Raw genomic sequence first — 16,718 nt, 5'->3', positions numbered from 1 at the left:
TAGCCGAAAGGTAATTTAAATTATTAAAAAAAAAACCTTTTCTCATAATTTTAACCCCACAAATAACTGGCGTGATGTCATTTCCTGGCAGGGGCGGAAAATATCGGGCTATTCTCTTTAGTGTTTGCCCTGTCTACACTCACCCTTCTCTACCTCTTTCCCCGTTTTTTCATACTAAACCAGTCCAGAACCCCTTAAAATAAGACGAAACCGAACTGACACTACGCTTTAACATCGTAACTCATGGAGTAAATCACAACCGGGGAGAAATGAACTGAGGTGAGCTTTATTCAGCAGGAGATGCGCGAGCTGCTAGTGTGTTAGCTCGAGCCATTCATATCAATGGATCTTCTCGCATACTGTCATAGCTGCTTTTCACTGAAATTCACATAGAATATTATGTAAACAGGTCTGATTTGGTTATGTCATGCTTGGTATAAATGTGTATAGTGGTTGTTTGTGTATATCGCTTGCTTCGATACTTTGCTTTGCAGGAGTAGGAGGAGTCTTGACAGCTGATATTTATTTTAACCAGTTTATGCGGTAGTTAAAAAAAAAAAATCAAACATATTAAAATTCAGTAGACTTTGCATACTGGAGACTAGGAAACTATATTGTACATACTAATTATATTTAAGCTGTGCTAATGTTAATTTATGAAATATCAGTTTAATCTTAAGTGACTGCCTGACTACTGTGTTAATGGATGTGTTAACCCCTACTGTTCTATTGTCAACTTTTTTGCATATGTCTTTTTCTTGTTATTGAGTAGACTTCCAGGAATTGTCAACTAATAAGAGCTCGTTGCCATGTTACTGTAAAATGCTGTGATCAAAACTTTGCTGGAAAACCTGTTCTCTGGTCTTCTAAATGCATTTTGCCCTCTGATTGATAGTTCATACTTTTTTAGCAAGTAAAAGGCCTTTAGTATAATTCTAAAAATGCCCACCTTCAGGTTGCAGTACCGTTCTTTAATGATTTTTATGGAGTATATGTAAGAATACATTTTTTAAGAATAATATTTAAAGACGAACATTTACTGGACTAAAGCAACTTAATGTTAACATGTAAGCTCCAAATATGATATAACAGGATTTTCAGGGACATTTATTTGTATATCTGTCAATCATCATTGTATTGCACTGCATTAGCCTATAGGTTTTGCCCATCAAAATCTAAGGGTTTAAATGTCTTAATAAAACATGATATTTGGAGATATAGAGTGACAACTATATGTGTATATAATATGCATTTTATGTAAGTAGTCCGTTATAAAAAATCTCTGTAATAAAAATGTATTTACACTATAGGCTGTTAAAGTTTCATATTACTTTTTGTCCATATAAATAAATGCAACTGCACCAAATTACATATTTTTTCTCCTCGAAATATTTCTGGGGTGTTTTTTTCCCCCTCCCTATGAGCTCCATATTCTCACTATATGAGCTATTAAGGCCTTATGTATTAAATATGATACAAAACATAAAACACATGCAAACTTTTTAAAATATTTTTTTTATCAATAAACTTAAAAAAATTAGATCATTCTTAAATCCTTCTTTAAAATCTTCTGCTAATAATTCAGCTTGAATAATCTAACTCGGACTCTTTTAAAACTTCTGTTGATCATTTAAATTGTGTTGCTACGTTTAAATCTGTATACGCTGTTGGAACACCAATCGCCATTCAAAACCTTGACAACAGTAATGGCGTCACTGGAATATTAAAATTAGTCTTCTTTACTTTTAAACAAAACAATATCACATCAAAAATGGCAGTGCAAAGAAGTGAACAAGAATGATTCATTCACTTAACAAATTGTTCATAAACACTGATTTGTTCACAGATTTTTCACTACTAATATAGATGTAGACACTGCCAAGACAGTATCGTGTTGTGATATATGTATGCGTAAAGATGCAGCTTTTCATTTACTTTGTCAAATCCTAAAATCTAAGCTTACCTGTATGATACTGTATGAACATTACTCTTTTGCTTTAGCACTTATATTAAATTTTTTTGGAAATGCAAATGTAGATTGATCTTTTGGTTGATAACGCATAACATGTCTATGATAACGAATTTTGATCCTTTTCATTTTTCCACTCTGCAGGTAGAGCTTTGCAGTCCTTCATTCTACAAACCCACTTATCTCATTCTCTCTCTTTCACATAGGCTACAACCCTTCTTTAATAAAGTTCTCTTCGTACCTCACGGCAAAGTCTATACCTGGTCATTCAATCAATCCATCTTCCTACCAGCCAATCAGAATGTCACAGCTTCAGTTCCAGACGCCTGTCAACACTGCACCCAGTGCCGCCCCTTTACAGCTGGCCCCGCCCCAACCTGGGTTCAGCATTCCCTGTGCCTCTGCTCCCTTACCCTCAGAGAGTGCCAGTCACCCGTTACGAAACTCCGCCCTGCCTTCTGCATCCGCCACGCCCTTCTGCAACCCCACAGGTTGGTGATAAAGTGCTTGGTGCATTTTTAGACAAAAGGCATTGTTAAAGTCCCCATGAAATCAAAATTGAAGTTTTTTGGCTTTTAGTAAGAATATGTTAGCCTTACTGTTATTGCTCCAAAACATTGACAAAATTCACATTTAGTAGATATAAGCATTCAAAACTTTGTCTCTCACTTCTGCCAACTTTGCACTTCAGCTTCTCGTCAGATTCCCTGTCCAATCAAATGCTCTTTAGAATCTACATGGTCCTGCCCCCAAATAGACGCTGAACCTGGGGCTAAAATTGGTCACTTGTTTACACATTTACTATTTTCTACACTATATATGGCATAGGGAACAATTCAGACAATGTAAATATGCTTTCCATTGGGGCGAATGAAGTCTGGTTTCACGTTAGTGTCACGTGAACCACTGCTCTGGTCCAGAGGCACGATAGCACAGAGCGGATCATATGCACGATTCTGCCATAGGGAATCGGCGCATTCCAGAAAAAGTATCGGACCCACTTGAATTCTACACAGAATTCTATATTTTAAAGCTATATGGAGATATATTAAAATATAAAGAAGGAAACTGCGGCTTTGCCGAGCTCAATGGCTCTGGCCCAGCTGTGATATTAACTAAACGCTATTGGTTATTTCTTAAAAGGGGTGGAGCTGTTCGATATGTCCCACCCTGTCGTCATATTTCAGAGAAAATTATATCAACACATTGAATAATGCTGCGTGTTTCAAGGCACTTCAGTGGGCCTTTAACTGTTAGGACTTGAAAACTTGAACATTTGAATTCTTCATCTATGCCCAGGCCCACATGGGAATCTCAAACTTTTTTGTAAAGATTACTTTTAATAACATATTTCGCATCCACAACAATGGTTTGAAATTGTCTATTTAAACATGTTGAAAAACTACAGTTCAAAAGTTTGGGGTCATTATGGTTATTAAAATAAATTAATAATAAGTTAATACTTTTATTCAGCTAGGATTCATAAAATTGATCAAATGTGAAAGTAGAAGGGTCCCCGGAGGTCGAGGCTGAAACCGCACAACCTGAGTTGATTAAAAGTTGATTCAGGGTAACCAGTGGCCCGGTTCTCTGGAGGGCCGGGTTGGCTGGGACAATAACCCCGGGCTTAAGTGTGGGCCCCCCGGGTTCGCCTGGTGAAAAGGTGTAACATTTATAATGTTTCAAAAAAATTCTGTTTTAAAATAAATGCTGCTCTTTAAAACTCTTACTATTAACCCAAAATATTATGCAGCACAACTGTTTTAGCATTGATAATAAGAAGAAATGTTTCTTGAGCACCAAATCAGCATATTAGAATGATTTCTGAAGGATCATGTGACACTGAAAATTAAGCTTTGCCAGGAATAAATTACATTTTAAAGTATACTAATATAGTAAACGGTTATTTTAAATGTTATTATTTCACAATATTACTGTTTTTATTATATTTTTGAAACCTAAAAATATTTATTTTAAAAACATTAAAACATCTTGCCAACCGACCCCAAACTTATGAATAGTGTATTTTTCAGGCTTTTTTAATGCACATGCAAAAACATCAGTACATGGTTTTGCCCTGATAACAAAATGATTTTCTTGGATTGGTTGAGTTTTAAAATGTTTTCTTTTTGATTTATCGATTTTAGTATCTAACATGGCAAACCCTAAAGAGAAGACCCCAATGTGCTTGATAAACGAGTTAGCCCGTTACAATAAGATCCAACCTGAATACAAGCTACTCAGTGAACAAGGACCAGCCCACTCCAAGGTAAGACTTGGCACTTTACTATATACACAAACACACAAAACTATCTCTTCCCACCTGTCTGAACTTTCTGATGGTGTCTGTTGGTCAGATTTTCTCAGTGCGGTTATCTCTGGGGGATCAGCACTGGGATGCAGAGGGGACCAGTATCAAAAAAGCCCAGCACTCAGCAGCATCATGTGCCCTTGCCGAAACTACTCTCCCCAAACCCAGTCACAGAAGCCCCCGCCACCCTGGCAAGAACCCAGATGGGATCTACAAGGGCTCAGAGTGTACGTCCACATTTTTTCTTTATCTTCTCAAAAGGACTAATACGGAGCCCTGCACATGACATGCGGTCAAAAATATATATATATATTGTGGCCACGAATTATGAACTCGTTCACTCGTTTAAGTAAGTTGTGTGCACAATATAATAATTAATTCCCTCATTTTAAAGGGATGGTTCACCCAAAAATTAAAATTCTGTCATTAATTACTCACCCTCATGTCGTTCCAAACCCGTAAGACTTTCATTCATCTTCAGAACACAAATGAAGACTTTTTGATGAAATCTGAGAGCTTTCTGTCCCTCCATTGACAGCTACGCAACTACCACTTTTGACGCTTCAGTTCATAAAGGGATCATAAAACTAATCCATATTAATTGACCGAGAACCAATGAGGTTCATTCTCGTGTTGCGCAGCACGTTTGAGCTTCCACAGAACCAATGAGGTTAATTTTCGTGTTACACGGCACATTTGAGCTTCCGCAAAAACCAGTGAGGTTTGTTCTTGCCCGTCAAGCAGGTTCGGCTGAGCTTCTGTTTATGTTCACTAATCAATGTTTAAATGTGAATGAAAGCTTAAATGAACTCTTCATCATATAAAGCGATCAAGTCTCTTCAGAAACTTTGGTCTAAACCGCTCAATTCATATGGATTAGTTTTACAAACTTTTTGAAGTGTTGAAGTAGTTGTTGTGTAGCTTTTTTAATTTTTAATCTCATTGAATTGAATGAGATTTCATTAAAAAGATCTTCATTTGTGTTTCAAAGATGAACAAGTTTTATGGGTTTGGAACAACACGAGGGTGAGTAATTAATGACAGAATTTTCATTTTTGTTTGAACTAACCATTTAAGTAAATCGTGCGAACGATATAATTTGTTCCCTCGTTTTAAGTAAATCATACGCATTATGTAATAATTTGTCCCCTCGATTTAGTAAATTGTGGCCACATTGTACTAATTCGTTCCCTCATTTTGATTAAACTAAAACAAGGGAATTAACTATGACCTCGATTTAGTAAAACAAGGGAAGGAATTATTATTTTGTGCACATGATTTAGTAAAACGAGAGAATGAATTATTATATCATGCGCACACTTTACTTAAAATGAGGCAACGAATTGGTAAAAGGTGCTGACGCATTAGTAAGGCGTGGTAATGAATTGTTAATTTGTGGCCACGATATACATATTTTTTTCCTGCATGTCATGTGCAGGGCTCCGTAGAGTATCACCCAAAAGTGAAAATTCTCTCATCTTCACATTGCCGAAACCTGCATGAATTGGGCTGTCGAGCTCCAAAAAGGCAAACAGTATTGTAAAAGGAATCCATATTGACTTGCTTTGCTTTAGCCAGCTCTGTGTTCTGCAGAGTTTAGCTCCAACCCTAATCGAACACACCTGAACCATCTAACCAATTTAGGATTACTTGAAAATTACTGGCAGGTGTGTTGGAGCAGGGCTCTCCAGGAGAAGGGTTTGCTACATCTGCTTTAGAGACTTCAAATGTACAGTCACATGAACTATTTTCATACGTGGTGAGTAGATGATCTTTGATTTTTAATTTTTGGGTGAACTATTCCTTTAAAATTCCAAATAAATGTCTACTTTGTTTCCACTTATTTTAACCTTGAATGTATCTGTTGGAGTTAATCTGTCTTTGAAGTAATGTATAGTTTATTGTAGTTTTATTCAGCCAGCATGCATTAAATTGATCAAAAGTGACAGTAAAGATGTTTAAAATGTTACAAAAAATTTGTTTCAAATAAAATCTGTCCTTCTGAGCTTTATATTCATCAAATAATCCTGAAAAAAGCATCAGTTTCCACAAAAAGCACTATTTTTAACACTGATAATAATAAGAAGTGTTTCTTAAGCACCAAATCATCATATTAGAATGATTTCTGAAGGATCATGGTAATGGCTGCTGAAAATTCCCAGGACAAATTACATTATTCTTTTTTTCTTTTTTTTTTTTTTTATATCCCAAATTACAGTTCAAATGCTTGGGATCAGTAGGGATTTTTTTTATTGATCAAAAGTGACAGTAAATACATTTATAAGGTTACAAAAGATTTCTATTACAAATAAATGCTTTTATTCTGAAGTTCTTATTCACCAAAAAATATTAATCAGCGCTACTGATTTCAACTTTGATAATAATAAGAAATGTTTCTGCCATTAAATCAGCATATTATAATCATTAATGTAATGCTTATGTACAGGCTGCTGGAAATACAGCCTTGCCATCAGAGGAAACATTTTAAAATTGTAAAAATATTTCACAATATTGCTGCTTTCACAGTAATAGATTAAACCCCATGTAGGTTGAACCCCATGAATGTTAGCAGTGCAAGCAGCTGTTTGACATGCATCTCTCTCTCATGCAGATAACGTAACCCACACTGTGGAGCTTAATGCACTTTGTATGAAGTTGGGCAAGAAGCCCATCTATAAGCCTATAGATGCCTACCATGGGATGAGACCAGCATTCAACTACAACATCAGAGCACCTGGCCCTTATGCACGCTCCATGCAGCAGTATGCACTCTCTATTTGAATCTTTTGCTTTTGCTTATTGAATGATGTAAAATAGAAATGTTGGCTAAGATAGCCAGTGATTACTCTTATGTTTTGTCAGAAAAAGATAATATTATACTATTCCCTTTTCTTCTCTTGATCAGTTATTACTACCCATTTCCTCCTGTGGGGCCAGTACTGTATCATATGGAGCTGTCTATCGGTGGACAACAGTTCCACGGCAAGGGCCGTACGCGTCAAGCAGCCAAACATGATGCTGCGGCCAAAGCTATCAAATACCTGCAGAAAGAGCCAATAATGCAGCAACTGTCTGAGGTGAGTTCATGTTTATAACATGATGAATTGGCTGTCAGTAATGCCGGGTACACACTACACGATTTTAGCCCCGATTTTCACTCACCGACAGTTTTGTGTAACTTTTGACAGTCATGTAGTTTGTGTGATCAAAAACGCATCGCCGATGCCTGTGAGATATTTAGCATGCTAAATGTCTGGACTTGTCTGCAGTCATAAAACCTCAGCATGCATGGCTTCTCTCCTTCATATTCTTCTTTTTTTCACTGTAAATTGGTGCGCAGACAACTTGGGTCACATGCTTCTTACATGCATCATTTTAACAAGAAAGAAATCCTGTCTCATGCATGATCTTACATTTATTTCCTGTATCAATTCTAGCGTTTGTTTGGGAGCGGAATGTAGTTTGTAGACCAGACAGAGCTGTCTGCGATTCTTCCTATTGAAATGTTGTGTAACATGTGACCCCCTGTAGATAATCCATCATGTAATGTGCACACAACAGCAACCAAATGGTACTCCAGACAGTTGTGTAGTGCGAGAAGAACAGCGATCCAACAACTTTGAAAATCGTGCTGTGTGTACCAAGCATTAGTCATTCTTCAAAAAGTGCTGCTTTCAATTCTTGAACCTAGTAAATACAAGCAAAATGCAATTATCTGATCTATTTAGTTAAATTGTGAATAATAATCTCTGTCATGTAGATGAAAGAAGAGCCAGTACAAGAAAACCTTAACAAATCCGAGATCAGCCAAGTGTTCGAGATTGCACTGAAGCGCAACTTGCCTGTGAATTTTGAGGTATGTCATGATCCCATCATGCATAGGCTACCAAACCACAAATTGTTCACTTTTCTTTAATTCTCCTCACTGTATACAGGTGCTAAAAGAGGCTGGGCCTCCTCACATGAAGAGCTTCATGGTGAGGGTTTCTGTGGGCGAGTATTCAGGGGAGGGGGATGGCAAAAGCAAGAAGATCGCCAAGAAGCTAGCTGCCATCGCTGTGCTGGAGGAGCTTCGCGGACTGCCTCAACTACCTGTCACAGACAAAATACCACTACGCATTAAAAAGAAAAGCAAGTCCATTATTAAGGTAGATGAGGACTTATACTTGGATGGGTTAATTTGATGGCTGGAGTGCTGTTCTGTTCAAAAACTAAAAAAACGTTGCTAATAAATATTAAAGTTATTGATTTGTAATAGTTTTGCCTATTAAAATGTTAAACAATAATGTAATCATTAAAGTACCAAGTTAGAGTGTTCTTTCTAGTTATAGACCAGTATATCAGCCTGGGAAGTAAATAATCTTTTTTATTGATTATATTTAATTCAGAGAGTATTTATTTGGCCAGTAACTGCATGTGCCTGATTGGCCAATTAGCTAAAGTGGTTTCAAAATGTACCAACTGCCTTAATGGATAAATCTTGTATACAAATATTCTTTAGTGATTTTGTTATACTACTGTTGAAAAGTTTGGGGTCAGTAAGATTTTTTTTTTTTTAAATGTTTTTGAAAGAAGTCTTTTATGCTCACCAAGGCTGCATTCATTTAAAGATGCAGTAAAACTGCATTTTGATGAATATTTTGAAATATTACAATTTTAAATAATTTTTCTATTTGTAATTTATTCCTTTCAGCAGTCATTCCTATAACATTTCTTATTATTATCAATGTTGAAAACAGTTATACTGCTTAATATTTTTGTACAAATAGTGAATTTCTTTTTCTAGGATTCTTTAATTACCTGTAAATACCAACAAACAGCATTTATTTGAAACAGAAATCGTTAACATTAAAGGGTTAGTTCACCCAAAGATGAAAATTGTCATTACCCTCATGTTTTTCCAAACCCGTATGACCTTCGTTCACCTTCGGAACACAAATTAAGATATTTTGGTGAAATCCGATTGGTTTGGAACGACATGAGGGTGGGTGAGTGAGTAATGACAGCATTTTCATTTTTGGGTGAACTAACCCTTTAAAATTGTCACTTTTGATCAATTCATTGTTGCTGCCGAATAAAAGTATTCATTTCTTTAAACTTTAAACATTGACTTACTGACCCAAAACCTTTGAACAGATGTGTATATATGGGCGAATTCCTTTGACAATGTAACTGAAATATCCCTAACTTAATTGATATTGTCTCAAATCAGGAAACGAGTGACGATACCAATGGCTGTCATTCTATGTGCTTTTTCAGGCCTTTCATTGAATTAATTAAATGATTGCCCCTTTCATCATATTCTCATTAATCTAAATGTATTGATCAAGTGTGTCAATATGTATCTCTTTCTTAATGAATCTTGCACCCGCTCTCAGCTGCAGACCAGTCCCGAGTATGGTCAGGGCATGAACCCCATCAGCAGACTGGCCCAAATCCAGCAGGCTAAGAAAGAAAAAGAGCCAGAGTACGCGTTAGTGACGGAGAGAGGTCTGCCTCGACGCCGGGAGTTTGTCATGCAGGTACTCATCAGAGTGAAGATTCTGTTCTCTGACATTTTTATAATAGTTCAGTGCACATTTTGTGTGAAGGCCATGTTCTTCTGGCCATCATTTTCATATACAACCTGCTTGTCAGAAATGTTCCCGGATAAGTAATGTGCCCCTGTATCGCTTTCTGCTTTTTTGTCTCATACTGAGTTACTCTGTATGGAGATGGTTTCTTAAAATGTTCATGCATTGTATACCCTGAAGAAGGCTCTTAATCTGAAATGCGTTGGTATTTCTTAATTTATTAAAGTTCTCCTTGGATTCTCTTTTTGCACTTTTTATGTTGTCTGCTTTCATGCACCTTGTGAGCTGATAAAGTCGCTCCAGATCTAACCTTACTAGTACTTACTGTTTTTTTTCCCTCTCGTTCAGGTGTCAATTGCGGGTCAGAATGCAGAGGGAATGGGTCCTAGTAAAAAAGTGGCCAAACGAAATGCAGCCGAGAAGATGCTGGAGCTTCTGGGCTTCAAAGTGCCTCAGCCACAACCATCCAAACCGGCATTGAAAACAGATGAGAAAGTGAGAGTGTCTGCTTATTAACAGCATTTACTTTGCAAAAACATGGTGAAAGTAGTTTCAGGGGTTTTCAAACTGGGGTCCTGTGCAGGAAGGGACTGAAAAGAGGGTTTGAGAGGGTAAAATATATATATATTTTTTACTTTATTTTTAAGGCTGTCAAAGTTAAGAGGTCTAATTGTATATTAATGCAACATGTTTAATGTAATGGTTTTTTTTTTTTTTTTTTTTTTATTACATTCCCCAAAGTTTACATTACTATTTAATTCTTTGTAAATACTGGTCAGAAATCATTACTTTTTAATTTTTTTCGCATAAGTAGTTCTTAACGGTGGGTGAACAAAACAAATCTGCATATCATTTTGTGTAAAAATGAATAACTAAAAGGTAAATATTTGCCAGATAATACATGATCTGAAATAAAAAAGAACAAAAATATTTATTTTAACAACAATATAAAAGCCAAGTATTTAATTAGTTTGTTTTTATAATATGACACCTAATTTTATCACCCAGCTGACATTTTTGAATACAGGAAAAAAATTTGCTGCTATATATTTGGAAGGGGGTCATCATCATATTTGGGGCTCCTTGGCATCAAAAAGTTTGACAATCCTTGAATTTATCCAGAAAATGAATAATATTTAGTAATTTTCATCCAAACCTGCATAGCTTTCTTTCCAGCATGGAGCATAAACAGAAACATATGAGTGCCAACTAAAGGTGTTAGTGTAAAAAGTTTTAGAGTACTTTTTTTTTTCATTTATCTTTATAAAGGCACCTGCTAAGAAACCTGGAGATGGACGAAAAGTGACCTTCTTTGAACCGGGATCTGTGGACAAGGCTGGTCTTGGTATGTGTTGTCCACTCATTTGTCATATTCAGCTGCTATCATCAATATAGATGTGGTCATATGTACATGGTCCTTGTATCATTGTTCATTTTAGTGAATGTTATTGCTTGCGATTGACACTTGCGTTTCTCAAAGCAGTCAATAAGGAGGAAGATTTCCGAATTCCTTTCCTCAGCCATCAGCAGCTTCCTGCTGGCATTTTACCTATGGTGCCTGAGGTGGCACAGGCGGTGGGTGCCAACCAGGGACCCCATGCAAAAGACTACGGTCGCACAGCTGCCCCCAACCCAGCCATGGCCACAGTAACTGCCATGATTGCCAATGAGCTACTGTACGCTGGCACTTCCCCGACCGCCGAAGGTATACTAAAGACCAAAAACAGCTTGGCACACAGACCCCACGGACCCCTTACCAGACCATCCGAACAGCTCAGCTACCTGGCCACTGTACAGGGATTACAGGTATTGAATATAATGATAACGCACTTATCCTCCCCAATGATGTCGCTCAACCAATCTATTTGTTTTTTTGTCACAGGTTGAATATAAAGACTTTCCCAAAAATAACAAGAATGAGTTTGTGTCTCTGATCAACTGCTCCTCTCAGCCCCCTCTCATCAGCCACGGCATTGGCAAGGATGTGGAGTCCTGCCATGACATGGTAAATAGTTTTTTTATTTTTTTTATTAATCGATACATTCAGCAAGGAGACATTACACTGATCAAAAGTGGAAGTTAAGGGTACGTTAACGTAATGATGTACTAAAAACAGAAAAGTTTATCGGCTACAGACGACAACATTGTCAAAGCGATCCCCGTTCGAACGGACCCGTGACAAAAGACTAAAAATGCTGTATTATGCTGCCAGACCAGTAGTTGGCGATGTCACTTTGTAAAGAAACACTGCGCACCTATAGACTGAACACACAATAGGCTATGTGCACAAGCGCCGCGACGAACTTCCGCTAGTGTCAGTTGTCGGCATATCAGTTTACGGTTTACGGCCGCTTCATCGGCATCCGCTGTAAACAAACAAGATGAGTGCTGCTGTTGTACGAAATAAAGAGATACTATGTGCGTGACACATCTAAGTTTCTAAGAACTGTAGGTGGATCTTACGGCCGTTTCCCACATACTCCGTGTGCAGTGTGTGTGTGTGTGTGTGTGTGTGTGAGTGCGGTGCAGGAGCAGCATGCGCTATAGTGCTTCACATATGCGTTCGCAGTGAATAACTGATTCACGGCTGTACCACAAACACTTACTATTTTTATTTAAAATCCAGAAGTTACGCTGCAACTTTTATTTAATAAAATGTTTTTTCAGCATTGCGATTCTCTTTGTACACATATAACCTACACTCTTTAATGGACGCATGCACGTTTAAACACAATTTAAACAACGTAGGGCTATTATTCCATGCATTACTTATATTAAGTTGCTCAAGCAAGTGGTCAAATATTTAACTGTAAATTGACAAAAACAGCCGACTCTCATGCCTTTTCTTTTCCATTTAAATTTTAATAAAATAAATCTTGCATGTCACAAAGAACTTGTTTTTCCACCTCCACGAATGAGACTACAATTTATTTAATTAAACGCATTTATGGTGAAATTACTACATTTTCATGTCAATCTTTGTTAATTTTGACCACGAAACATGCGCTGTCACTTCAATTCAGCGTTTGCAGCACAGCAGAAATAGACTCGGTACGGAAACGATCTAGATAAATTTTAATTTGTCAATAAATTGTAGTAATCTCACCATAAATGCATTTAATTCTATAGGCCTACTACTATTTTTCACAGTCATCTTTTTACTTTTAGAAGACCGGGGTAAAGCAAGGTAAACTACAATTTACTTAAACAAGGCGACATAATGATCAACACTCTCATTCGTGGAGGTGGAAAAACAAGTTCTTTGTGACATGCAAGATTTATTTTATTAAAATTTAAATGGAAAAGAAAAGGCATGAGAGTCGGCTGTTTTTGTCAATTTACAGTTAAATATTTGACCACTTGCTTGAGCAACTTAATATAAGTAATGCATGGAATAATAGCCCTACGTTGTTTAAATTGTGTTTAAACGTGCATGCGTCCATTAAAGAGTGTAGGTTATATGTGTAGGCTACAAAGAGAATCGCAATGCTGATAAAACATTTTATTAAATAAAAGTTGCAGCGTAACTTCTGGATTTTAAATAAAAATAGTAAGTGTTTGTTGTGGTACAGCCGTGAATCAGTTATTCACTGCGAACGCATATGTGAAGCACTATAGCGAGTGCTGCCCCTGCACCGCACTCACACACACACACACACTGCACACGGAGTATGTGGGAAACGGCCGTAAGATCCACCTACAGTTCTTAGAAACTTAGATGTGTCACGCACATAGTATCTCTTTATTTCGTACAACAGCAGCACTCATCTTGTTTGTTTACAGCGGATGCCGATGAAGCGGCCGTAAACCGGAAACTGATATGCCGACAACTGACAATAGCGGAAGTTCGTCGCGGCGCTTGTGCACATAGCCTATACGCACGCGCATTACGTCACCATTTTCACAAATTCGCATTTTTGTAGTTTACACGGAGATGATTAACGGTATTGTTTTCAAAAACATGCACTTTGAAACCCCGTTTTCAAAAGTTTGTGTTTTCAGGCCCTCAAAATGCTATTGTCGTGTAAATGAATGACCAAAATGCATGCAAAGTTTTTAGTTGTAAACTCCTTGGTAAACGGCCCCTTAGACATGTGGTGGCACATTTCCATAATGACCAACGCAATCTACCAAGAGCTTGGTAATCGATATGTTCGGATGACATCATCTGGCATTCCAAATAAATGAACACGAGTGGAGAAAATTCTCCACTCTCTACCACACACTCTCTCTGTTCTCTGCAATACTTCTCCAACTATCGTAGCCATGTCAAGCCTAAAATGGGTTATGACATGCTTTTTTGGGCATTAAATAATTGCACAATTACCAGTAAATTGATTACTGCAAACATTAATAAATCATGTTGTATGGTTCATATAAATCTGCTCCCATAAATTTTGCATCTGAAAGTAATAACTCCTACAAATGCTTATGTAATAAGGGCAGCCGCAAAAATAACTGTCCACTCCTTTTCACTGCTAATTTTATCTTTGATAAATAAAATGCCAAAAAAGGATTTGCGCTAGGTCTGACCCTAATAATGTTACAAAAGATTTCTATTTCCAATAAATGTTCTTTTGTACTTTCTATTCATTAAAGAATTTTGAAACAATTTTTTTATTACGATTTCCACAAAAATATTAAGCAGCACAACTGTTTTTAACATTGATGATAATAAGAAATCCTACTTGGGCACCAAATTATCATATTAAATATACTTCTAAAGCATCATGTGACATTGAAAGTAATGGCTGCTGAAAACTCCGCTTTGCCATCACAGGATAAATTCAAATTTAAAACATTAAAATATATAAACCGTTCATTTAAAATCGCAGTAATATTTCACAATATTACTATTTTTAACCATATTTTTGATCAAATAAATGCAGCTTTGGTGAGCATCAAATACTTCTTTCCAAAACATTTAAAAGTCTTTTTATCTTTATCTTGGTAATGTACTTTAAAGATCACTGTGGAAGATCTATCTCTACTTGTATCTTGCTTATTGCAATGCCTCTATCTCTCCGGACAGGCTGCTTTGAATATCCTGAAGCTCCTGTCAGAACTTGACCAGCAGTCCAATGAGCGCACAGCTAATGGACCAATGTCAGGGTCAGTATTGTATGGTCTTATTCATTTTTACATGAACATGAACTAGTTGTATTGATATTGGCATGCATTCACAGTAATGTTCTTTGTAGATGCCTTCCAGAGTGATTTACACAGTTTTTAGAATTCTTCTGACCCGTCTCCCCCTCCACAGGTGCAACAAACAGGACCTAGAGGGCAGTGCATTATTAAAACCGGCTAACACAAGCACCATCGGAAAGACTCTGGATGGCACCGTGTAGAATTGACCATTTGATTGGTCGTTTTATTTGCGAAACACTACAGAAAAATCAGAAGCAGAGTTTAGATTGGCTGCTCAAAAAGGCCTATGAGTGATTCTGAATTTATCTTGGATTTAAATTCATTTAAAGTATTCAAAACTTGCAGTTGAACAAGATTGAGAGATGTTGATGTTTAATGTGCACATGCGGTGAAACATTTTTAAACGCTAAGGCTTTGGAAAAGTTGCCTCATCATATCCAGTGAAGTGGTGGTTTTGTTTTTGTTGTTAAATTGTAAAATGATAATTGTGAAGTTTGACGATTAGATTGGCTTTTCTTCATTGTTCAAAAGGAAGTCATGTATTCTGTGTCATAATTTTATTTTATTGCTTTTATTTTTCTGTTTTTTTTTTTTTAAACGTTGTATTATAGGAACCCATCGAGTTGGGTTGTATTAGCGCTGTTGTGAAGTGCAGTATAAAACCCCGTTGAAGGATATGATGAAGCTCTCAAACACATCTCTGCTGTGCCGGTTTTTCTTCAGTGCTTTTTGAGTTACAATGACAACCATAACACACACACACAAAAAAAGTAATCTACCTTTTCATGTAGGTCTGGGAAAATGTTATTGTGACTTCACTGTAGAGTGTGTGGTGTTTTTTGTTTTGTGTGTGTGTGTGAGTGAGTGAGTGAGTGAATGTATGTATAAAGCACGATATTGTTCAGTCATGTCAGTTAAACATGCATTCTCCTATCAGTGTTGACCCCACCCACTCTCTGCCAGTTGCATCCTGTTTTCCTCATGGAATACGAGTAAAAATGATGTGCCTCTTGCACAAAAAAACTGTGTGTGGTTCTCATGGTCATGGAATACCTGTAAAAATCAGGGAATTTTAAATTTTTGATTTAAAGGCCTAAAAAAGGGCTCTAAAAAGCTATTTTTTATATTAGGAATCTATTTATATAAGTTTGCTTAAACCTCAGGATCAGCGAAGGCCAGCAGCAAAGACAATGGTTAATAAAGTGAAATTAAATACATAAAGTATATTTGGGTAATTTAACATTAAATTGCAGGTTTGCGTAATATTCCGTTTGCATTTCACTGTTCATATTCATTTTTAGGAACACTGAATCTGTTTATGAGCAAGTGAGAAAAGTAAATGCATGGATCACATTTAGTCTAGAACTATAATAACTGACATGTTCACACAGCGCACAAAACAGCTCTGCACTTACTCATGATTTCTCTCAACATGGGGACAGGAGAGGTGTCAGTCAATAAATGGGAAAACAAGTTCATTTTTCAAATAAGTTACACGTTACATTATTTTAAAAAATAAGATTGAAAAATGAATGCGCTACTTTACTAGTTACTTGAAAAAAGTAATCTGATTACAGAACTCGCGTTAGGCACTCGCCCCAAATGTTGAGAGTGAGTGTGTGAAAATAATATATATATTTTTTTCATTAATGTTTTTTATTTCAAAAAGGGACAGTGTACACTTCCTGAATGTAAATGTACCTAAATTGGCCCA

General features: G+C 36.7%; 1 protein-coding gene across 2 annotated transcripts; it reads left to right on the top strand.

Annotated features, from left to right (window-relative positions):
* The first annotated feature begins 84 nt into the window (after positions 1–84).
* stau1 (staufen double-stranded RNA binding protein 1) lies at positions 85–16,027 on the top strand. Of its 2 annotated transcripts, none has more exons than XM_084127676.1 (15): positions 85–279; positions 2,176–2,460; positions 4,117–4,238; positions 4,327–4,507; positions 6,892–7,042; positions 7,186–7,357; positions 8,041–8,136; positions 8,216–8,428; positions 9,659–9,802; positions 10,202–10,348; positions 11,123–11,198; positions 11,337–11,659; positions 11,736–11,858; positions 14,886–14,965; positions 15,117–16,027. In XM_084127676.1, exons 2-15 carry the CDS (start codon positions 2,271–2,273, stop codon positions 15,202–15,204), a joined length of 2,106 nt encoding a protein of 701 aa, XP_083983802.1. In that variant the 5' UTR covers positions 85–279; positions 2,176–2,270; the 3' UTR covers positions 15,205–16,027. The 2 variants fall into 2 exon arrangements, with proteins under 2 accessions (XP_083983802.1, XP_083983801.1); XM_084127675.1 differs by having other exon boundaries at positions 11,334–11,659.
* Positions 16,028–16,718: the final 691 nt, after the last annotated feature.

This window comes from Abramis brama (assembly GCF_963993115.1).
Source record: "Abramis brama genome assembly, chromosome: 11".
Lineage (NCBI taxonomy): Eukaryota > Metazoa > Chordata > Actinopteri > Cypriniformes > Leuciscidae > Abramis > Abramis brama.
The sequence above is the reverse complement of the archived record's forward strand: the minus strand, read 5'-3'. Positions and strand labels throughout refer to the sequence as shown.

Coding starts and splice junctions, on each gene's coding strand:
- stau1 (XM_084127675.1), top strand. CDS start 2,271: ATGTCACAGCTTCAGTTCCAGACGCCTGTCAACACTGCACCCAGTGCC. Junction 4,508..6,891: donor GATCTACAAGGGCTCAGAGT/GTACGTCCACAT, acceptor TCTCTCATGCAG/ATAACGTAACCCACACTGTG. Junction 7,043..7,185: donor TATGCACGCTCCATGCAGCA/GTATGCACTCTC, acceptor TCTCTTGATCAG/TTATTACTACCCATTTCCTC.